This window comes from Solanum verrucosum, unplaced genomic scaffold (genome assembly GCF_900185275.1).
Source record: "Solanum verrucosum unplaced genomic scaffold, falcon-dt-bn FXZP01000125.1, whole genome shotgun sequence".
In the NCBI taxonomy this organism is placed as follows: Eukaryota; Viridiplantae; Streptophyta; class Magnoliopsida; order Solanales; family Solanaceae; genus Solanum; species Solanum verrucosum.
In genome coordinates, this window is record NW_026019923.1 from 1,798,432 (window position 1) to 1,823,385 (window position 24,954).

The following is a 24,954-nucleotide window of genomic DNA, read 5'->3' on the forward strand; positions in this document are numbered from 1 at the left end:
AGTGAACAACTTTTTTCAGAAATTTGAATTTATTTCTTTGAGCTTTGAGATTATTTTTTTCAAAAAAAAAATTCATGTCTAGAGAACAATGTGTATCTTGTACTATGTACATGATTCATGTACCTAGTTTCATTAAATGTATTTCATTAGGTGTATCTTTATATACGTATATCTGATACATAATATGTATTTGAAACTTGTTTTGTATATGAAGTATGTATCTAATGATTCGATATTAATCTTTTCAATGGAATTTGATTCGATAAATGTGCATTTTGGCTTTGGTAGGTCTTTATTATCGCTAACTGCGCTAACAGTGAATTTGTGATTGTCGTAATTTCATAAAAGTGTGATCTACAACAATCTCATTGAAGTATGACCAAATACATGACAAAACCGTCTCATATACACTAAAGAAAACACACTATATCATAACATAAAGATCTCAAATACATAGAACAATATGCTCAGATATATGATAGAAAATAGCTCATGTATATTTAATAGAAAATACATATACATTTAATAAATAAACAAATATATAAAATAAGAATATATACATAGAAGAAAGGAAGATACATAAATAAAGGTCATATACATATAACATTTAGATACGTCTAACAAACATTGTATCTCTACACATCAATTGTAAATTCATCAAGTCCGGAACTGGAATCCAACGCTGATAAGGCTCTGCATCTTGTCTTTCAACTTTTTTTCCCTCCATTCTAATAACTTGTGTTCCGTTAACCGTATTTGTTGTAATATTCATTCCTGTTTTTTCGACGACGAAACACCATCACCATTTGTATAAAATAAATACCCAAGAAAGATTGTATTACTCAACAATCAGATTGTATTGCTCCGTTTTCAATTTATTTTTCGATGGTTTAGTAAAGAAGATCTACGAGGGAGAATGAAGAAAGAGAATGGGGTGATGAACTTGGGATAAGAGATTGAGGATGCATAAAGAGAGAATATGGAGAAGTGATGGCGAACGTAGGGAGTGGGGTGGGGGGGGGAGAGAGATATACAGTTGGCATGCAAAATTGGTGTGATGTGAGAGATAATAAAATCTGAATTGTTAATATTCCATTAATTAAGGAGGTTAGATTTTAAGATAATTATCCAATACCATATTTAAGAGATTTGTTTATTGATTAACTTTTTAAAATATATGGTATAATTATTAAAAAATAGTATTATATGTAATTTTTTAAAATTATAGGTAAATATGTATATATGGTAGTAAAATATGTCTAGTTATATAATTTTTCCAAAACAAATTTCAAAAGTTTCAATATTCACAATCAACTTTAGGCCCAATTATAAGTTCAACAAAAGAACTCTTAGCAAACTTGGATTTTAAAATTTTAAAATAATGGGCCTAGTCAGACTTGGATACCTAAACTAGCCCAAGTCCACCCACCCTCCCAAAAAAAAAAAAAAAAAAAAAAATTATCTCTATGTAGTAGGTCCCATAAGTTGATCCTTGGAAGACCTTAGAAACTCCACCTAAGAAAACCACCTATATAAAATGGATGGCACTATAAAACCACTACCTTAGATGTTTTAGTACTTTTTGCCTTACAAGTTGTACATCTCCTTTTATGATAATAAGGTTAAAATCTTCTTTTTAAGATTCTAAACTGCCTAATTAATCTAAGTTTACAATTTTGCCCTTCTTCACTTAGGGGTTGTTTGGTTAGTAAAATAAGGAAAATTCTTGTATAAAAGAGCATTTTGGCTTGTATTATGTGGGTGTTTGTTCATGTTTCATAACAAAATTTGAAAAAAAAAATAATAGTTTTTATTTTCAATGTGAATAAATGATATTTGAAAATTATAGTTATTTCGGACTTTTTGTGAGTAATTTGAAGTGAAACGCACTTTTGTTGTTTTTCAAATTCTTGAAAATTCTGAACTCAACTTAAAGTTAAGTTAAATTCTATTATAATCAAATGTGTTTTTCAAAATTCGACTTTGAAAAAAAAAAAGAAATTTCATGGTCAAACATCTCTTACCAAACAATCCCTTATCATCACTCCACAATCCACAATCCACATCCAATGGCTATAAACAGAACACATAGCAAAACCACAATAAATAGAAAAAAAGGTGATAGTTTGCAAAATTCTGTGGGACTCTTTCACTTTATTTTAAAAAAAGGAAAACCAAAGTTTTAGCTGACAAATTTGTTGAAAAGTGAAAAACCATGGGCAGTTTTTATCTGTATAATCACAAAACCAAGAATCCTCCCACAGCTTAAAAAACCAGCTGCTCAATCTTGTATAAACTTTCCTATTCTCTCTCATTTTCACTTCTCAAAAAACAAACCACCCCACTCACAAAATTGTTCCCAAAACATAAAAAACAAGTCTTGTTTGCTTTTCTTGAAGTTTTAGCTGCATTTTTTTTTCAAAGATTGAAACTTTATGCAGTGAAAAATGAAGTCTTGGTAGTCTGGTGATGTTTACTTAACTTTCTCTTTAGAATCTAGGGTTGTTTTGTTTTCTGTTGTTTAAGCTACTTTTTCCTCTGGTTTTTGGTACCATTTTGTGCTCATAGGATTATGAATGTTCCTGTGAAAGTTATAATTTTGTGCTTATCATAACATTTTGCCTTGTGGGGTTTTGAAAGCCTTGATTTTTTGTGGTTATCATAAGATTTTGCCTTGTGGGGTTTTGAAAGTTTTGATTTTTTGTGGTTATCATAAGATTTTGCCTTGTGTGGTTTTCAAGATTTTGAATTTTTGTTGATCATTTAGATGGATTCTGGTAGTTTATATTCAAATATGGGTCCTGGTATGTTAGGATTAGAAATGTCATTGCATCATCAAATCCCTCAACAGAACACTCACCATCACTTGCATCAACAACCTCCACCTCACCCCCAGCCCCCACCCCACCACCCCATGGTTTCATTTGCACATCAAGAAAATGCTGATAACCAACAACAAACATTGAGGCAAGTGTTTCCATTTGGTAACAACAAGGCTAAAAATCAAAGCTTGAATTTTAGTGATGATGATGAACCTGTTCCTGGTGTTAGTGCTGACAATAATAGTACAGATGATGGAAAAAGGAATGGTAATAAAACTTGCCCTTGGCAAAGAATGAAGTGGACTGATAACATGGTGAGGTTGTTGATTATGGTGGTTTATTATATTGGTGATGAAGTTGGTTCTGAAGGGAATAACAATAATGATTCTAGTGGAAAAAAGAAAGGTGGTAGTGGTAGTGGTGGGGGTGGGGGTGGAGGTGGGGTTGTAGGGGTTTTGCAAAAAAAGGGGAAATGGAAATCAGTTTCTAGAGCAATGATGGAAAGGGGTTTTTATGTGTCTCCACAACAATGTGAAGACAAATTCAATGACTTGAATAAGAGGTACAAGAGGGTTAATGACATTCTTGGTAAAGGTACTTCTTGTAGAGTTGTGGAGAATCAAAAGTTGCTTGAAACAATGGATCATTTATCACCAAAGATGAAAGAAGAAGTGAAGAAGTTGTTGAATTCTAAGCACTTGTTTTTTAGAGAAATGTGTGCTTATCATAATAGTTGTGGTCATAATGGTGGTAGTGGTGGTGGTGCTAGTGGGAGTGGAGTTGCTAATCCACAAACTCATCAAAACCAATCAGAGCAGCAACAAAGGTGTTTGCATTCATCAGAAAATACAAATGCAAGAATTGGTGCTAGTTTAGTAGAAGGGCCTAAAATGCCAAAAGGGGCAAGTGGGGAAAATGATGAGGAGAACGAGGACGAGGAGGATGAGGATGAAGATGAGGAGGACGACGATGATGAGGTGTCTGGTGCTAGAGGACACGACCACGACCATCAGTGCCACGGAGAGGAGGACGATGACATGAATGAAAGATCGAGAAAGAGGCAAAGAAAGTTGGGAACTTCATCACCAATTGTACAACAATTGAGTACTGAATTGGCTAATGTTGTTCAAGATAGAGGGAGGAGTCCACTTGAGAAGATGCAATGGATGAAAACTAAAATGATACAATTGGAAGAACAACATGTTAGCTATTTGTGCCAAGCATTTGAACTCCAAAAGCAAAGATTGAAATGGAAGAAATTTATAAGCAAGAAGGAGAGGGAAATGGAAAGGGATAAACTAATCAATGAGAGGAAAAAATTGGAGAATGAAAGAATGGTACTTTTGTTGAAGCAAAAAGAGCTTGAACTTCTTGATTATCATCAACACCATCCAAACAATAACAATAGGAATAGTGACCCTTCTTCTGTTACTGGATGATGAAAATATTGTACAATACTATCAGGAACTAAGCTAATAGATCAGATATATTATGTAAATATATAGTATGTATATATGTTTTTGCCTCATGTTTTTCCAAATTTGAATCAAAGTATATATTTTGTTGCTTCTTCATAGTCTTCAATTTATCTGTTCTGCTTTTAGTTTATATCTATGTTGTTTGGACTCTGTAAAAACGTCGATTGAGTGTGTGCTAGATACTCCTCAAGTAGGTCCATTTTGGAGATAATTTTTCCGACTCTTTAAAAATGTTGATGACGAGTGTTTAAGATACTCTTTAAAGTAGTCCATTTTGGAGAATCTTGATGCGGGTGTGGCAATAATTTTGAAATGTTCGAGCAACATAAGTTCATACTATATATGAATAGCATTTTTCTTACTTTTGGATTTATCTTCATTTGTTTTGTTTTTTGGGTGATAAAATTGCTGGTTTCTTGAATTGTTTGTTGTACAACTACATCAATGATATAATCACCAATGACACTACAAATGGTGCATAACAGAATGAACAAGAGTGCTGCACAAAGAAGCTAAAGGCAACTAACTTGTCTTTTTTTTTTTTTTGTCTGGTGTATGATATTGATACCTATATTGGAATTCGACTAAATCTGAAGAATTTCTTAGTCAATTGAACTTTTCATCTGCAAGTTTTAATCTAGACATGTAGAAATCATATCCCATGACTAATATACTCGATGGTTTCAATATTCTCATTTTTTATTGCAATGATATACTCTCCTTAGTCATTAAACAATGTTTTGACATAGGGGAAGAAACATATATGGTAGTGTTATGTGAAAATAAACACACTATATCAAAAGAAAAAATTAGCGGTAATAATTTAATTGTCACTAAATATGTATTTTTAACAGTGATTAACACACTCTTTTGCAAATGTTTCTAGCCTATAGCGACATAGGATCCAATGGTAATTAACTAATGTCGAAAAAATTTTTAGCACTCTTTATTAATGTGTATATTTATTGCCGTTAAAAACTGTTTTTATTGTAGTGATAGTTACATGACTTTACTGTTATAACGAATAAATATAGTTCATTTTTGTGGAATGTTTTTCTTTTTTACCTTGGAGGATTATTTTATAGTGTTTAGGGGTATAAAAGTAGGTGCCTAGTCAATACTGGTATGGCAATAATTCTGGAAAAGTTCGAGCAACATAGATTTATACTATATATGAATCATACTTTTCTTAATTTTGCATTTATCTTCATTTGTTTTCATTTTTGGGGTGACAAAATTGTTGGTTCTTGCTATCACCAATGACACCAAATAAAGAAGAATTGAAGAGGGGTTTGTATTAGTCATCAAACATATTAATGAACAAATAACTAAAATATTATAAAGATTGAATTTTGACTATCAAACAAAAATTAGTATTGTTAGTAATTTTTTATTTTAAAAAAAGAAGATAAAAAATGGAAATAATTTTTTTGTAAAAAAAAAAAAAGGAAAACAGATACACGCCCAGTGGGACTCGAACCCACAATCGCTTGATTAGAAGTCAAGCGCCTTATCCATTAGGCCATGGGCGCCTGTTGATTATGTTATGGTTGGTATTTTATGTAACTTACAACATTTATAATCAAACATCACACATCCATTTTTTTTTTCATTCGATGTACTATACTTGTATTAGAGCCCACTTATTCCGGATTAATATTATGTAAGCTTATGAAGAAGAAGCGTTCCCAAATAGAATTGGCTCTATATACAGAATTTGAATTTAAGACTTCTGATTAAAGGTGGAGAGATCTTATCCATTCCATCACAACCCTTATTGGTGATACACCCGTTTGTTAGTTTAGTCATTTAGATCATCTGTCCAATTTTTCGTTGTCCTTGTCATTTTATTTAAGCCTGTCGTAATTTATTATTATACAATTGTAATTTTCCTAACGCTAGAAGTTCTCTACATTTTTTAGTAGTGATATGCTTTTATATTTTAAAATATTTCGGAACTTAAAACTTTTCATTTTACCTTTAACTATATTATTTTATTATCACACAAATGTCACGACATATTTAAAACCAAACATTGTTTGATACTCATTAATAACTCTATTTGGGATAAGGGCAAAACTCACGTGGAAAGTACAAGTTCGACATAATTCAATAACTTTAATAATCCAACCCTATATATTTATTGAAAATTCTGAATCCACCTCTCCTTTGAAATAGTTTCATTTTTAATATTCAGTAATTTTGATTTCGTTTATAGTTTCTGCTGACATATAAATCTTAAAACAGACAAAAGACTTGTGAAAACATACTTCAAGATTTTTTATTATTAATATCTGAGTGGTAATAAAATAACAAAATAACTTCTTATGGACATCTCCATAACACCATGAAGAAAAATAAACAAGACTCATATACCTAAACTAGATAAGAGACACCATACTTCTCTTTCTTTTTTCTTTTTTTTTATAATCGTGATGTCGGGACCAGCTTGCATGCACCTCGACTACTTTCACGAGATACCTGCCTCCCGAAATTTTCTCAACTATTGCAAGTTCTGACCACAAGAAATGTCCACAATATACTAACTATAGGATATCACATATTGTAGCTACCAAAGCCTTAGATTAGAACCTCAACTTGTGATGACTTTAACACTCTACCATCACATCCAAAAAAAATGAGGATAACTTATCCTTCAAGTTCAATAATCTTAACCACCGATGCGTCTCCAACTTTCTGGCAGATGACAACTCGGTCATGGGACTTCACAACTCCTGAGGCCTTCCCGTGATCGAGGGCAACTTTCAGCACAGACTCGTTTGATGCATTCGTAGACTCAGCCTATGGAAAGAGTAAAGTAAGATTGAGATTCAGCTCAGGGGAAAAAAGAAGGTATAATCAAGATTCAGGGGCGAAGCTATAGTATAAGTACAGGTTTGGATGAACCAAGAAGTTGTTTAAATCCCGTATTTGTATCAGGAAATTGTGAATCCAATAACCAAAATGAGCTATGAGTTCGGTGGCAAGTTCAGAATTCATACCCTGCCGTTGGTAATAATTGCAATAAAAGAGTACTAAGAAAGTCTAGAGATTCTTTTATCTGTCTAATTTTATAGCTGAAAAACACTTCCATACAGCCTAAAGATAGCTAAAAGAACAACTATTCCAAGATATCAAAATATGAGTGAATATTATTGTTGTGAGGTGAAATAAACTAAATAAATACAAAGTGATGCAAACAGAAAATATGGAACACCGAGACGATGAGACTTACAGGATGTCGAGGATCAGCAAGCATTGGGAAAAGACCCCTCACAATAAGAGACTGCCTTGCCTAAACATGGAGAAGTTAAAAAAATTTAAACCTGTCAGCTTCAATGTCAATGAAATAAAAGGAACAACTTAAACTCAAATATTGCCCGAAATCCTACTAAATTGTTCGGAAGCAATGAGAACTGCAGGCAAACGGAAGAAGGTGAAAGGACACACTAAGAGATCATCCTATTAACAGTGGAAATGGAAATAAATGACCAAGGAAATTATGGAGGGCCTCTGATACTCGATATTGCAACTCTAAGATCTCGTTAGTCTGACTGATAAATCACACGTTAAAAAATCTATAGCAATAATTGAGCAAACAAATTGACCAGCAAGAAACGGGATGCATATGAAAGTAAGAGTAACAAGAGTCACTGTGATATTAGCAAAATTAAAAATAACTATAATCCAGTTCTCACACACTATCATGGCTTTAGTCGTTACTTGAGACCAAAACTGATAGGATTACCTTCTCTATTATTATCTTAAGGATTTTGTGTTGGGGTTGAGTAGAAATCATTCCATCATAAAATTTGACCAACAACAACAACAACATACCCAGTGAAATCCCACTAGGTGGGGCATCATAAAATTTGACCGATAATAGGTAATAAGGAAGTGAAGAAGTATTGGATAAGCTATGTTCTGTGAGGAACATAATAGTCCTTCTCAATCAAATGCATTAAAAAGGTCAGAACATCATGAACTGGATTTGATTCTTGAACAGATAATAATAAGGGTATACCTCAAATGCGCCGGTAAAGCTCCACTTCAATTGATTCGTCTTCAGTCGAGGAATTACAACAGACAATACTGGCATTGTTGGCCTATATTTGGCTATCAATCTGAGCACGTAAAGGTACCATTTACAGCTCTTAATAATAAAGATATAGTAAAAATTCTAAGAATTTTTGTAAGAACAGAGAGATTACCGTGCTGCCCTTCCAGATGAAGTGAAACAAATAATTACTGATGCTTTCACCTTAATTGCTGCCCGGACCTAAACGGCAAGTAAATAAATAGTCATATCTGTAAAACTTGTACGCAAATGAAGAAATCAATTAAATTTCTGGAATTCTCTCTTATCATTTCAAGAAACGGATTTATGTCCAAAAGAATACCGCAGAGGACGCAATTGATTCCAGGTGTGACATAGGCTCCCCAACAAATTTGACTGTTCTCTTGAAGTATAGATCTTGGTTAAAGACCTTCTCTGCCTGCAAGGAAATTAATTGTTAACTAGGGCTACTCCCTATACTCTCTGGAAAAAAAACCGGAAGGTGGTAAACACTACGAGAGGGTAGGGACTTAGAGTATCTGATACAATTTAGGGAGAACCACACCCCAAAAGCTAGCCATTGAGGTGGAAGAGCCCAAGGCTATATAGGCCCCACATCAGCTCCCCATTAAACCGGTGTGGGACTCAAGTCCCATACTTTATAATAGGATCATAACAAACCATCATGCTCAGCAGCCATTGTCCTTGATGGCTATGCGCTAGACCATTTCTAGCCCTGGGCTAACACTGTAATACCGGTGTCACCATCCAAGGCACGCCGAGCACGTAGGGCAGTGGGTGCCTCTGATACCCAAAAACTAGCTATTGAGGTGGGAGAGCCCAAAGCCATATAAGCCCCACATCAGCTCCCCATTAAACCTATGTGGGACGAAAGTCCCGTACATTGTAATAGGATCATAACAGTATCCCTCATCCCATAATCTGATCCTGAAGATAACTACTACGCCGTGTATTTGACAAGAGTAGACCTAACTGAGAAAATGTCCCTTAATATATCATAGAATAAACCAACTACTGATGCCTTGGCAGGTAAAAAGGTGTTCAAATGGAAAACATTGTAGAATGTACTTAACGTGGAAAATATTGCCAAAAGAGTAAACTGTAATATTGCACACAGATCCTCTTATTTCACACAAAGGTTAAGGAAAAAAATGAAAATCACCTCAGCACAAATTCTTCCAACAGTTGAAATAGTCTCAATTGGGTATAATCCACGTAGAGTTTCAGCACCAAGAAGAATTGCATCAGTACCTGCACAAACGTTAAATGTCAAAAGCTCCTACCAGAAACAAACTAACAAGACATCATATGAAGGATGACAAAAGGAACTGAAATCTTCAGAGGCAATAAGGGACAGTAGAACCACTAAGATGGGCAGCAAGATTACCATCCAAGACAGCATTAGCAACATCTGTTGCTTCGGCACGAGTTGGCCTAAGATTGTCAGTCATACTATCAACAACACGTGTTACTACAGCAGGCTTGCCAGCCATGTTACACTTGTAAACAGCTGCCTTCTGGAACAAGAACACCTGCGTACCACTCAAAAATTAGTTGAATGATGATCCTACAAAGAAATGATGATTATAATACCATTCAGTATTTTGCAACGATGATAAGTTAACAGGAGAGATTGGAGCGTTTGCCTCCATATCACTCAATTAAATTGCTAAATGGATCCATTGCACCCCCCAAAAGCTGAACCACTGGGGTTTGGTTGGTGGATAAAGATAATAATCCCGGGATAAAATGTGGGATTACCAACAAAACAACATACCCGTGTAATCAAACAAGTGGGGTTTGGGGAGGGTAGAATGTACTTAGATCTTACCCTAACTTGGAAGGTAGAGAGGTTGTAAGAAAAAAAGAGAAGAAAAATTAACAGAATCAAACTTACCTTCTCAGGTGGGAGATCTATACCAAGGTTTCCACGAGAAAGGATGATCCCATCAGCCTCTTGAAGTATATCATCAAAATGTGTCAAGCCCTACGTAAATCACCACGGAAAGAAGTAAATTGCAAGCCTGACAATTTATCATATTCAATACCGATCTCACAAAGAACTATCCAAATGAAAAAGATCAGACAGAAAATAACAGTTTACCAACTAACCTCTTCGTTTTCAATTTTGGCAAAGATCAGAGTTTGGCTTAGATCACCCAGCTTACATAAGAATTCACGTGCCTGAATTTATGAAAGAATAAAGATCCAATGAGGTTGATTTGGTATTCAAGCTGTTATAAACCTAAATGAATAAATAAATAATGTTGTCCCCTCTCAACGGTTTAACTTTTAGACGAGGTGCTCACACAAACCACGTATGGTACTAAAGAAGACAAAGGTCCAAAAGTCTTAGATTCAAGCCTCACCACTCATAAAGCAGAAATATTCACGTACTTGGCCATTAGAAGACAGAATCAAACATGAGCAGGGGCGTGTAACAGATCTAAATATAAATGAAAAACATGAACACTCAATACAACACTAACTATTAAATGTAGCATTATGAAGACCATCAATGTAGTTAATTGAATCAAGAAAATACATAAACAAAAAAGAAGACAGTGCAATCATTACCTCACGAACATCCTTAGCATGCCTGGTAAATGATAATGAAAGAAAATCAATTTTGTTTTGGACTCCCCATGTGCTAATAACCTGATTCAATTAGCATGCCAAGAGCACCACAAAAAATCAAAAAGGATTGCTGCACAAAGTCAAACCATTAAAGAGGCAGACGACAGAGAGATAAGTAGTTTGAGGGAGGGATAATCACTATAATTCAAAACTAATATGCTTGCATTAACATTAAAGTAGTATAGTAATTAGCCAATATTACAAGTACCAAAGATAATAGAGGAACCCTTGAAACTCTTTGAGTGTAATACAAGTTAAAACTTCAAATATCAAGAGAAAGGACATAATTTTGGCACAAGCAAGATAGTCAATGTTGATATTGAATATCGGATGAGAATAAATATTGTTGATGGTGCTTAAAATAAAAGCCGATTTCCAAGATATTGCTACAGAAAGTGGAAAGATGAGAAGAAGAGAATATGAGTAGGTCCCACCAATCCATGCTTACATAACTAAACAAAACCACATCCATCTTAAGACTCATCTGATGCATACACACAAAGCCTAATTACAATTTCTATCAAATAGATAAGTAAATTTTAACACTTCTATTAAGTGCCCAAGTCCCCAAGAATAACAACAACAATAACAACATATCCCGTGTAATCCCTTAAGTGGGGTTAGGGGGGGGGGGATAGTATGTACACAGTCTTCCTACCTTCTGGAGGTAGAGAGGCTATTTCAGATAGAGCCTCAGCTCAAATCCTCAAGAATAAACAGCCATATTTACTCAACCACAAAGTTCTCACAGAAATTTTTCCATAACCATGTGAGCTTGTAACATGAACTTCACTATTTGCACACATAATGAACAGGATGATTTTTATCGGTTCTAGGAAGTTTGAGTAACTTACCTTCTTATCTTTATCTGAGAGAGTAGGTAAATCAATATGAATCTGAGCAGCATGCAGAGTGAACAATGACCCAGTTAACGTGGCAGAGTTCTTTACAATGCAAACTACATCATCCCCTTTCACTTGATCTACCTGTGCAACGACATTTGGAATTCTTAATCAGCGGATTCAAACAACCTTAAACTGCTTTCTTACTGGAGCAGTAGAAATGTATTAATCCTTTTGTTTTAATTAGTTTGTCTTATTATCCTTTTTAGTTTGTTTAATAAAAGAATGCCTCTTTCCCTTTTTGGCAATTTTTTTATTTCCAACATTCCACATGAGATGGTTAAGATGACAAAATTAAAGGACATTTTGGTACATTCAACATATCTTTTTTTTTTAACATTAAATTATTTACATTCAACATATCTTTAGCTTTAAAAGTCTTTTTTACTCTCTTAAACTCCGTGTCAAGTCAAAACCAGACAAGCAAATTGAAATAGAGGGAGTACCTGTCTTTGTCAAAAAAATTCATAATTGTGCAGTTGCAAACACATTGCAAAATCTACTCATCGATCAACTTAAACATAAACAGCAGTAGCTAAACACAACGGATTAAGAAAACATAGGGTGGCTGGGGATATAAGGAGGCTTTCTAATGTTATACCTCCAGCCACACAGACGTCGTTTCACTTCCTGTGAAGAGGTATTGGCCAATAAAAATGGTGTCTCCCTTCTTCACTGCCTGCAAGAAAAAATTAACACCATAATTTAGTATCATGAAGGACATTCACCCCTCCTAATCGACAATATTGATGATATTCTCTCCATCAAATTCAGATTGAATTTGCTCTTTTCACTTCCATTGGAAACAGTTTTTGGTTAACAAAACGCACTGCAGAGGAAAATGCAAAGCAAAGACGAAGGGAACTAATTGAACCTTGGATAATCCACCAAAATTGATTGGAAACACTTCAGAAGATGCTTCCTGGCCTTCATCAGGTGTAAGAGTAATAGTTGCATCTGCCTCAAGTGAAATAGGTTTCTCACTCTTGTTAAGAACTGTTAGCTCCGGACCTGCAGTATCTAGCATGACCTGACAAAATGAAAACAAAAATAGTCTTAATACCCTTGTCAAGTTACTGGACAATGCTCAACAGATGCAATGACATAGTCGTAACTAAATCCGTAAATAGAGGCTACGCAAAATGTGGAAGGAAATTATATGCTCTACAATTTATCCATTTAATTGTTCACAAATGCAAGATAATACTCCCTTTAACTCAAAACTAACAACGCTACAACTATTTGACGAGTCCACTTTAAGTATCCACAGTTAACAGTTTTCAAATATATTTTAACAACCAAAACTTGTGATTTATAGAACATCTTATATAGTTTCTACATACACAGTACTTATTTTAAAAGGGTTAATAGCACTTTTATCACCTTTGTTGGTGATAAATATTAATTTTACTCCTTGTGACATCTGACTAAACACATTTGACTTCTAATGAATTGAAACGTGCACTTTTGATCCCTTTGCTTGTGAATATTCACAAATTTATCAATGATTCCAAATTGTTCCACCTATGATTACCCATTTCCCATGATAATCTTGTACTATTACTCCATACTCAACAATAATATAGTTCTAAATATATTCAAAACACAACATATTTCCTACGTAAAGGATCAAGAGGCACAAATTTCTATTAGTTGAAGGTTAAATGTGCTTTGTCGAATATCACAACGACTACAATCAAAATATAACTGAGTGACCGAAAGAGTTATGCAACAACGGAAACCAATACAATCTAACCAAACATTGTATTCATCAAAATAATACAGTCGATACAATACAATATAATACATACAGAACATAGCTTCTTAGTGCTCTTAATAGCACTCTTCAAATTCTCCAATGTCTCCTGATGATACTTAGTATCACCCAATGAAAAATCAAATCTTGCCACTACAAATCCAACAAAAATAACAATCAAAACAAACCCTTTTAGCCATTCATCACAACATTTCCAAAAAAAAAAAACTGAAATTTTTCAAGATATTAATACCTGACATTCCAGCTTTAAGACATGCTGAAAGAACCTCAACGGATCGAGATTTTGCACCCAATGTTCCAACAATCTTCGTCATTGCAGGAAAAAAACCCTGCCAAGATTTTAACAATTAAACAAACCCCATCAGTCATTATCACCATAAATACACAAATCATATGAAAAAAATACAGATCTAAAGTATGAAAAAAATGGTTTTGTTTTTGGGAAACTTACAGCTTTGGATGGCTCCAAAATGGAAGCCATTCTGATGGGTTCTTCAAGAAGTAAATGATTTGAATGCATGGTTTTGTTAGTGAAAAATTAACAAATTGAATCAGTTTTTCTGAAGAAGAAAGAAAAAAAATGAGAAGTTTTTTTATTTTTATAGAGAAAGAAGAGATCACAGAAAGCGCAAAACTGAATAGTTTGGTAGTATAGTTTTTTGGTGGGTTATGCACGTGACAATGTATAATATTTTTTTAATATATATAATCATGTGATTTGTTCTCATGAGAATAATGTTTTTCTTATAATCATGGCATTTGAGCAAATTGGTGTATATCTCAGACTAATTTCACGAGGTATCAGCATAGGTATCGAACAACAATATCCAACAATACTTGTACATATGAAAGAAATTGTCTAATGTACTTTGCCTCCATCAAAGATTGAACGTATAATCTCATTATTCTCAGTATATTTTATTGATTACTTGCTTACCCTATTAAAGAATTATAAAATCAAATTTTTGGAGATGTTTTAAACCTATCCACAAAAGAAATATTTTAAAAAGATTTGGATTAAATAGCTATTGACTTGTTGAGACGATGAAAGCAACGTTCTAAGATTGATGGTTGTGTATGGTTAATATATAATGATCATTTTTATGAATTTTGATTGTCGGAAAATTTTATCATTAATGTTTTTTTGTTAATACTCTGGTATATTGACATGATATATTTAATATCATAAGATTTAAAATATATTAGTATATTATATACCTTTTTAATTCAAGATGGTTAAATAATAATTTTTTCTTTTAATTTCGTGTTCCATTAAATTAAGATATAGACACAATAAAATGGATAAATTACTATATGTTCTGAGGTAAAACTATGGTATAAAGAATGATAATACGAAGAAAAGCAATAAGAATTGAGATGGTTGTTCTTAATCCTCTTTCAATATGTATACCACATGAAGTTAAATGTGTCAATTTATAAAAATATAAGTAGTAAAATAACATTTATCAAAATTCAAGGTCAGAAATTGACGCAAAACTTTAAAACATGCTATTGAAATTCTCGTAATTAATCATATAGAAACTATCTTTATGATAATATTTCAAAAAATATCTAAACATGTCTAACACTACAACATCATATTGTTGAGTTGAAAGTCTAAGAGCTAAAAGTGTAAGAAATAATATAGGCCCCTTTTATTTAACTTATTTTTTTTCACATTGATCAATTATCAAAATGTCAAATTCCATGGGCTATGGCAGTATGGCACTTTGTTTTTTTTTAATTAAATTAATGCATCTGATTAATCCATAAATGCTGAAATTTTACTCCAAAAGCAAAATCACCTACTCAATGATTCTGACCACAATTATAGGATAATATTTTTCATACCTACCAAACACATGAAAAAAAAATTCTTTCATATTGAATACACCCTATATCTACTTGGGTAATTATAACGGAGCTAATCTTAAGGGTGAATTTCTTTAGTAATTCATAATTCAAGTTTGGCGATTTAGGCCCTAAGATTCCATGTTGTCATGTTGAATGTTTAGTGAAGTGTAGGACTATTCAAAATCGAACCAAAATCGATAATTTGAATCGAAAAAAGAATCTTGGTTTATTGATAATGGATAATTGATTTAATGATTTGATTTTTTTTATTATCGGGTTATCAGTTCTTAACGGTTTAAGGTTCTTTAATTTCTTAACGGGTTATTTGATAATCCGATAGTAAATTAAATAATCATATTCATAACATTTGGTATATAGAGTTTAGTTTCATACTTTTATTTTTTATTGTCTCAAACTCCAGTTATTCTACTATGTGACAGTGTTTGCTTTTGATGCAATCTGTCAAGTCATAAGTATGGTTCATTTGGTTTGTCACCTTATTTCCAAGTGATTTTTAATATTTTTTTTGTGTCAAATCTTAACGGTTAAATCAACAACAATCAATAATCGATACACCAATAACCGATAATCTTTTAATGATTCTATAACAATTTAGCATGTCTACAAATCGATAAGTCAAATTGATAAACTTCGAAATCGAATTGAACCGATAAAATGTACATAACTTTTTTGCTAATGAGCACTATAGTTTTGTGACTCTGTCTCAAATACATTATATATAATCTTAGATAAATCATTTTAATAGATTATATGAGTGGATTATGGGTGTGGTGAAGTGGGTGTGATGTGTATTAGAGGGTTAAGATAAGATAATAATTGTGTTGTATTATTTGTAGAATTTGTTTTGCTACTTTCACAAGAAGACCTTTCTCTTCATTTTGAAAAACTTTTTTCTTCCTAGAGAAAATATAATTTAAATGTTTTAATCCATCAAATGTAATAATTAATAACATACTCAATGTAATATATTTCATAAGGTAAATAGTTTCTTACCTGTAGAATAATATTACGACTACTAGTATGTAAGGATGTTCAAAATCGATGACCTAAACTATAAAAAAAGTTATTGATTTATTGATAATGGATTATTGGTTTAGCGGTTGCAACAATGATTTTAATTTTTTTATTCGATTATCGATTCTTAAAGGTTTGGGTTTTTTCTTAACGGGTTAACCGACGACTCGATAGTAAATCAATAGATTACATTTATATCATTGGGTATATAAAGTTCTTGACTAAGAGTTTTGTTTCATATTTTATTTCTGGTTGAGTCAAACTCTCTGTTATTTTACAATATGTTAGTGTTTGCTTTTGAGCAAATGCAATCTATCAACTCATGTGCATTGTTCATTTGGTTTATCACTTTATTTCTAAGTGAAATTTCATAATTTTTCTTATGTCATATCTTAACGGTTAAATCGATAAATATCATAATCGATAGATCAATATCTTAATGGTTCTATAACGGTTTAGTATGTCTACAAACAGATAACTGATAAGTCAAACCGTTAGACTTCAGAACCAAACCGATCGATACGCAACTCAACCAGTATAAAAGGATAATCCCGACCACACTCTACCATCTACTAACCTGCCATACCAATACTAACTTTCTATCTAGAATCATCTTTTTAATAAGCAAGCTAAACCATATCGATCTCACTAGTACTTCTTCGACCTACCTTTACGATATGAAATTTGTAAGTTGGCAATAACTCACTTACCTAACGGACTCTCAACATTTGTAACGGTTCAAAGGAATGCATTGCATTAACGGTGAACCTCACAAACGTTACCTTTCACGTCGTCTATTCTCTCCGTTTCCCAAGCCCTAACGTACGTCGTCTCATGGCTTCTTGTGACGACGATTTCTCTCTCCTCGGTGACGATAACGCCGCCGTCGCCGTCACTCCCACCACCACCACCGCAAACCCTACTTACCACCACCAACCTTTCTCCTCCGTCCGGTACAAGCCTGTGCAAATCCATCCCCCGCCGATCTCCGCCGGTAGTCCGAAGAACATTTCCGGCGATGACGAGGACGGTGACGGATACAGCGATAATAACGCGCAGTCGTATCATATCGGAGTGAACCCCTACGAGAACGATTCAATTCCGTTTGAGAACGACACCAATGTTAATAGATCGAGAGGTAAATTATCAAACGACAAACGAGCCGATCGGGAAGATATCGGTGATAACGGGACACCGTATAGTTATAAGAGATCGAAAATCAGCTCATCCTCCGGTAGTGGCAGCGGAGAGTACCGGAAGGATAGAGAAGAATGGAGTGACACGGCGATAGCGTGTTTATTGGAGGCGTATATGGAGAAATTTGTGCAATTGAATAGAGGGAATTTGAGAGGGAGAGATTGGGAAGAAGTCGCGGCGATGGTGAGTGAAAGATGCGAGAAGCAATCGAAGAGTGTAGAACAGTGTAAGAACAAAGTTGATAATTTGAAGAAGAGGTATAAATTGGAGAGGCATCGGATGAGTAACGGCGGCTTAACGATTAGTCATTGGCCATGGTTCAAGCAAATGGAACAGATTGTTGGGAATTCGGTATCAGTAAAAGCTACATCTGAGGAAGACAAAGCCATTGTTCCAGTGAACAACTCCAGCACTGGCAGGCAATCGAAAAGGTAATACCTTTGGTATGATAACGATATGAAATGAGCTTAAATGGGAAGTGGGGATTCAATAGCTGACGTTAACTTGTTTGGGACTGAGCCGTAGTAGTTGTTGTTTGCCTTTAATAAAAATCCTTAATTTATCGAGTACTGTTGGGGTTTGACATAAAAATATTTAGTACGATGATGACGTGAAATGAGCTTAAATGTTGGAGTGGGGATTCATATAGCCGACCTTAACTTGTTTGGGACTGTGGTGCAGTTGTTGTTGTTGTTTGCATCTAATAAAAATGTTGATTTATTTAGTAGAATGGATACAAATGATTCATATAACCGATATGGCCTCAAAATATTGATGTTCGATGTAAATCAAGGTTGATACGACATTGGTGAAATGAAATTTCTCTGTTTTTTTTTTTCATTTTTAGACTAATTTTTCTGCTACAAGGATCACATGAACTTGTGCTGGAAAAAAAGATGAATCTTTGTATATGGTTAACGAATGAGTTATTTTGTCAATACACAGGGAACTGCTTATCTAAGTCGTTATCTTTCTTGCTTTTAGTGAGCTATAGTCCTTATGTGATTCATTTTATTAAGATGTGAATTTTGTGTTCTAATTTGGTAGGAAAATTCTAAATCTTCAATTGTCTTTTAGAACGGATTAATTACTTTTCGAGTTGTCCCTTATAGAGAACTAATCAGTTAAATGTGTATCAGTTTTAGCATAAATTGGAGTTCCTTGTCTTTTCTTTTTTTGATGTAGCAGCTATTTGCTAACCTTGTCGTATTCTAGTGAAAATCTGCATATAAAATACTTTGAAGTGTTCTTCTTCCTGTTTGGCGGATTATCTAAGATTTCTGTTCCTCCTAACCTTCTTCAGATATGGAACAGCGGTGCCTAGTCCCAGCGGACAGATTGTGAAGGCGAAATCTTCTATGAGTCCAAGGTGGAGAAGGGTAGTTCTTAAAATTAGTGGTGCTGCACTAGCTGGAATGACACCAAACACTAATGATGCCAACAACATTGATCCAAAGGTTAATTTACTACCAATATACTCTCATATTTTGAAGCAAAACTTGTTTAACCCTGGAAGAAACGAACTGGGCTTAAAATTTTGATGGTAGTTTGGAGAGGACGTGCTACATGATTATTTTCATTCTGAGTGTCAAATTCAAGATATTACATTATGTTGACATTTTTTACGTGCAAGTTTGGATGACAAATCAGTGGATCTATTGATGGAGACATATCTATTGCATGAATACAGGGTTGACTTATATTTGCAAAATGAAATTAGTAAAATTTATTTAGGTCAAGAAGCTAAACATGTCTTTTAAGTTTGAATTTCAGAATGATTGTAACGCTGAGGAAAGCTTTTTCCTTATAGTTTGACTATTAGTTGATGTGGCATTTAACAGTCTAGAGCACAAACCTTTACAACAATTACTACTATACCCCAATACCAATCAAGTTGGGGTTGTCTGTATAAACCCCTTACTGTCCATGCCGCTCCATTGGAGTCTGTCTCAGTCAAAATTTATAAACTTTTAGTTTCTTTAGTGCTAAAAGTAGTCGAGATTTTCTTCTGGCATAAAACTCAAAACACTGACAAAACTAAAAGACTCTTATCAACCATTTGGACCTAAAGTAAACATATTAACATGACTAAAACTTGAAGCTCAATTTTTTTTACGAGGAACTTAATCCCACCTTGTTTGTATTCTTGCATATAGATCTTTTTATTCCATTGTTCTCTATTTTTGCCTTCTCCTAAGAAATTTTACCAATTTAATCCAAGCTGCTGTGGAAGTAGGTTGGCCTACGACAAATAGGTCTATGAATTTTGGGATGACTAAGAACTTTAGATTTTCTTGTAGGATGGTCATTACTTTGTTACCCTATATTCAATGAAGAAATCATGTTATGACCCCTTGGTGATTTTCCCGTGACCTTCCATGGAAATGAATATATCACAAACTTGATGTCAATATTACCAGTGAGATGAATGCATAAAACCTTTTTAACTTGTGTAAGAGAATTCGATTGGGCAAGCAAGATGTTGTTATATTTATTGCTGCTACATTTTTACTCTGTTTCCTGATTAAGTGAGATGTAGTTATTTGTATTTGTAAATGGGGCAAGTCTCTACTTTATTGTCAATGCTGATAATAAAGTTTGAATTTTTAATATACCAGGTGGCCACGCTAGTTGCTACAGAAGTCTCAATAGCTTGTCGTCTTGGTATAGAGGTATCAGTCAGAAATGCTTCTGAATTTTTTCCCGAGGATTATTACATTTGTATGTAATCTGATCCCTTGAAATATGCATGTTTATTGTTGCCATAGGTGGCAATAGTTGTTGGCGGACGCAATTTCTTTTGCGGAGACACATGGGTAACTTCAACTGGACTGGATAGATGTACTGCCTATCAAATTGGGTAATTTCCCCGTCTCAGTTATAATTTGTTGTGCGATTGTTAGCTAAGTTTTACTGTCGTTCATTTGGTTTGTTTTCATATAAGAGTTGGAATGATAAACTCACATCCTCATATGCGGATGATCTTGATAGTCCAGTGAATGTTTGTAGCTTCTATGTTCTGTTTGTAGTTTTCGGTTTCTATGCTATTTATATCTATGGTAACTCTTTATTTTGGTTGGATACTTTTGATAGCTTTTAATTATTAAGATATATTATGATTGTTTCATTTGTATCTTTATGCATGTCAATATTGGAATGACTAAATAGTTGAAATGCATGAGGAAAAAGGAATAAAGAACACAAAAGAATTTAGAGAGTTTGGTCTATGACATGCAGATCATTTTTTTTTGTTGAATGATCTCTAATATGAACTATAGGGGCTTGTACTTTGTACAACCGTGGAATAGTCTTTAAAAGAAAGGGAAAGGGAAAAAAATTGAATCTAGAGACTCAGGTCTATGAACCCCACGCATAGTGGGAGGTGGGAGCTTTAGTGTACCGGGCTGCCCCTTTATTTTGTAATAACAATTATAGGGGCTTGTTTGGTTGCCAGCATACCCTCATTGCTGATGAATACAACTTTACCATTCTCAAAAAAAAAAAACAATTATAGGGGCTTGTACTCTTTACAAACGCGGAATAAATTTTTCAATGTGCTTTACCAAAAAAGATAAAAACTTCGGTACAAACAGGGGTATGATTATTTGATTTGAGGTTCCTTGGTTACGAGATTCTGGGTTTTTAATTTATAATAAGTGCAACAAATGTTTGGCTAAAATAATTAGTTTAACTTGAATAAACTGACAAAAAGTTCAATTTGAATATGGCTAGCCGTGGCGGATCCAGGATTGTAAGCTTGTGGGTGCTCTTCTTTTGATATAAAGTTACTATAATCGCATAATATAAGTGCACAACTATTTAAACATAGTAGTTTTAAAGAACTCTTCATTTCTTAGAAAATGAACCGGCCAAAATTTCTCAAGAAAAACAAGAGAACACTGATTTTTTAAGTCACACTAAATTACACTAGTATAGAAGAAAATTTACAACTAAACGTAAAGGTAATGAAGAAAGTTAAATGGGGGAGGAAGAATCACTAAGTTGAAACCAAATTAAAAGGAAAAACCATAAATAAAGTATAAGAAAAGGAATGAAGAATCTGTATTGGAGAAAAAGAAGGAAACATTTGACTTCAATGCAGAAAAAGATAACTTGAGTTATAAACAATTTGCAGCCACCTAGGTATCGAACCCCTTCGCACATCTCCCCAAGGTAAGACTTCAAGTCAAGGGTTTTTTATCACTGGGTGCTGATGTTTAATACATCTATCTGATAATAAGTTCCTATATAACAATACATAATTTACATCGGGTTAATGGGTGCTCGAATACCCGGCAGGTTATACATGGGTCTGCCCCTAATGGCTAGTGGAAGAACCAAGGCTACTTTTAACTTTGAGAAAATGAAGTTGGATTAAATCATATGATTCCAGCCCCAAAATTTGATTTAAAATGTCAACTAGCTTTGATAATCTTTACCTGCTTTTCTGCTACTCTGTCCTTGACCCTTGTACCATGCTTCCCTTCTTCTGCCCCTCAACATACTCACTAAGTCACCTTTTAGCCTCATCTCAATACCATACCGACGGCTGCTAACCCAATGGTTTGCTTGGGGTAGTGAATGGTGGTTTGCAGGACATGGTGGCAAGTTGCACAAGGAGAGTGGAGGGGATTGGAATGTGGTTTGTATAGTTTGAGTGAGGTTTAATGGGGGTTTGGGGGAGGGGGCGGATGTGGAGAAGGCAGGGGGATCTAGAGTTGCGGTCAATCTCTTTCTCATTTTGATTCAATTATTAGAAGCATAAGCTAGATTATTTCACACAAACTTTACCCTTTCATAAAGATAAAAAAATTGTTTCACACAATCATGTCTTAAGTATGTGTTGAACAGGGCAGATTTATTCTAGGACAAGCGGTGTCATGTGACACCTCTTTGTCAATTTTTTATACTAAATATGTACTCCCTCTGTCCCTAATTACTTGTCCACTTTTGAATTGACACACCTATTAAGAAATCAATAATTGACATAGTGAGTTTACCATTTTACCCTTATTAATTATGAAGTGGATGAATTTAAAACTTAATATTTTCAATAAGTTCTACCTTTTTCAAAGTAATTAATTTAGGGTATAATAGGTAAAAAAATTTGTCCTTACTTGATTTGTCAAAATAGACAAGTAATTAGGGACAACTAAAAAAGGAAATGTGGACAAGTAATTAGGGACAGAGGGAGTATTATATAATTAAATGGCAGAAACATAAATGAGGGTATATTCATTGACATGACACTGCTTGACACAACATGCTGTGTTGCTCTACTGGTCAGGTGCCACTGCTTTCAAGTAAAGCTCGCGAGTTCGAAGGCAAGCCACTTCATTTTGTATTTTAAATTTTTCACGCCTCATCTGTAAAAAGATGTTGTCTAGGTTTGAACCACTGACCTCTTGGAGCTTAACAAAAGGTTGAGCCTAATAGTCCAAGAGTTACACTTGTAAAGAACGACGACAAATGTTCATGGAGTGATGTTTCTCTTTTGTGGTTGTGCTATCATCTTCTTTCTTGCCAAGGAAATTGATTAAGAAGAGTTGTAGTAATATACGTAAACTGTGTTTAATTTTCGATATCTTTCTTAATATGATATTGTAATGTCTTATGTACCTGTTATCATTTTAAAATGTGACGCCACTGGTGTTGACTAATGGTCTAGTTCACTAATGTGAGATAGTTTGCCTCACTTCCAGACTTAATAATGATATTTTCCATTCTTCTTTAATGAACTAATTGTGCCTCTTATTTCCTAATCTTGCAGAATGATGGCAACTCTGATGAACTCCATACTGCTGCAGTCGGCATTAGAGAAGGTTGGTGTGCAAACTCGTGTGCAAAGTGCATTTAACATGCCCGAGCTTACTGAGCCATACAGCAGGCAACGAGCTATGCGGCATCTTGAAAAAGGTAGAGTTGTGATCTTTGGTGGTATTGGAGCTGGCACAGGGAATCCACTCTTCTCTACGGATACAGTTGCAGCACTCAGAGCTTCTGAAAGTACGTAATGTTACACTCGAAATGTCTGTTTTTTATTCTCGACGAGTGGTTAATGATTCGAACTTTTCCTTTTCAGTTCATGCTGATGCCGTACTCAAGGCTACAAATGTAGACGGTGTTTATGTCTGTGACTCCCGAAATAATAATGTTGTTGCTGAGCATATTCCCTTCAGGGAGCTGGTTTCCGGAGGAGATTCCCCATTGGACCTAATGGCTGTTACATTATGCGAGGAGAATGCAATTCCTGGTCCGTATTTTCTGAGCGTGCTCTTTACATTGCCAGACACTATCTTATAGAATGTTGCCTCTAATATCCATCTTTCATCGATATACTTCATGGAAGTGTGTCTAGTTCCTTTCTTGACACGCTTTGCTTTTCTTGCAGTTGTTATTTTCAATCTTCATGGGCCTGGAAATATATCAAGAGCGTTATGTGGAGAGCAGGTGGGTACACTGATCGATCAGACAGGACGTGTTAGCTAGCGTTCTCTTGAGATGTGTGGCATTTACCTTCATCTTTAAAGATAAAAGAGATTTAGGGAGAGCAGCATTGAGGCTTCAATGACCATGGAGTTTTCTGAGTTGAATGATGATCTCCCCACGACTTTATACTCAGACGATAATTCGATCCAACTTCAAACAGATTATTACAGAGATAAAGATACCATCTAGTTCATGGAACTGATGAACTGTATGTTGTAGTTTAGGTTTTTTTTTTTTACTGGACTAGTGTTATAGTTTGGATTATAAACATGTGTAGTGAGATAAGTTAATGTTCTTGGAAAGAAGGAAAACCTTTTTTTTTTTTTTTTGCTGTCTTAGAACTTGGAAGGGACTTAGTTTGCATTGTCTTAAATATACACAGATTTTGGGATCTTTGAAGATATGCAAGTCAAAATACTTTCTAGTTTTGGTCCTCTTTTTCATTTCTTTCCTTTTCCCTTTGGAGTCATGGAGCAATGGTAAAGTTGTTTTCGCTGTGACTTATAAGTCACAGATTCAAGCGGAGGAAACTACTACTACTACTTGCATTAGGATAGGTTGTCTACGTCATACCCCTCTTGTCGTCTGACTCTTGCTACAATTAATATTGTTAAAGAATTACTTACATTGGTAAAGTTGTTTCCGTTTCAATTTATGTAACGTTTAAAATTAGTATAGAGTTTAA

At 34.3% G+C, this 24,954-nt stretch overlaps 4 protein-coding genes and 1 non-coding gene across 5 annotated transcripts in view; 3 read left to right on the top strand and 2 right to left on the bottom strand.

The window, feature by feature from the left end:
• Positions 1-24,954, top strand: part of LOC125824718 (enolase) — a 233,916-nt gene that overhangs the window by 46,831 nt on the left and 162,131 nt on the right. The window lies entirely within an intron of this gene.
• LOC125824689 (nonsense-mediated mRNA decay protein 2) lies at positions 2,375-4,344 on the top strand. The gene has a single exon (XM_049504084.1). It carries the CDS (start codon positions 2,768-2,770, stop codon positions 4,259-4,261), a length of 1,494 nt encoding a protein of 497 aa, XP_049360041.1. The 5' UTR covers positions 2,375-2,767; the 3' UTR covers positions 4,262-4,344.
• On the bottom strand, positions 5,760-5,832 carry TRNAR-UCU (transfer RNA arginine (anticodon UCU)). The gene has a single exon. It is a non-coding gene; the product is annotated as a tRNA-Arg (tRNA).
• On the bottom strand, positions 6,806-14,273 carry LOC125824657 (pyruvate kinase 1, cytosolic-like). The gene is made up of 16 exons (XM_049504056.1): positions 14,146-14,273; positions 13,927-14,023; positions 13,729-13,826; positions 12,792-12,947; positions 12,519-12,596; positions 11,870-12,001; positions 10,956-11,036; positions 10,491-10,562; positions 10,276-10,365; positions 9,766-9,910; positions 9,541-9,629; positions 8,701-8,796; positions 8,512-8,579; positions 8,325-8,424; positions 7,536-7,595; positions 6,806-7,102 (listed from the first exon to the last, which is right to left on the bottom strand). Exons 1-16 carry the CDS (start codon positions 14,212-14,214, stop codon positions 6,950-6,952), a joined length of 1,584 nt encoding a protein of 527 aa, XP_049360013.1. The 5' UTR covers positions 14,215-14,273; the 3' UTR covers positions 6,806-6,949.
• On the top strand, positions 17,325-24,693 carry LOC125824646 (uncharacterized). Its single transcript, XM_049504047.1, has 7 exons — positions 17,325-18,211; positions 19,084-19,237; positions 20,399-20,452; positions 20,549-20,640; positions 23,551-23,786; positions 23,863-24,033; positions 24,172-24,693. Exons 1-7 carry the CDS (start codon positions 17,418-17,420, stop codon positions 24,267-24,269), a joined length of 1,599 nt encoding a protein of 532 aa, XP_049360004.1. The 5' UTR covers positions 17,325-17,417; the 3' UTR covers positions 24,270-24,693.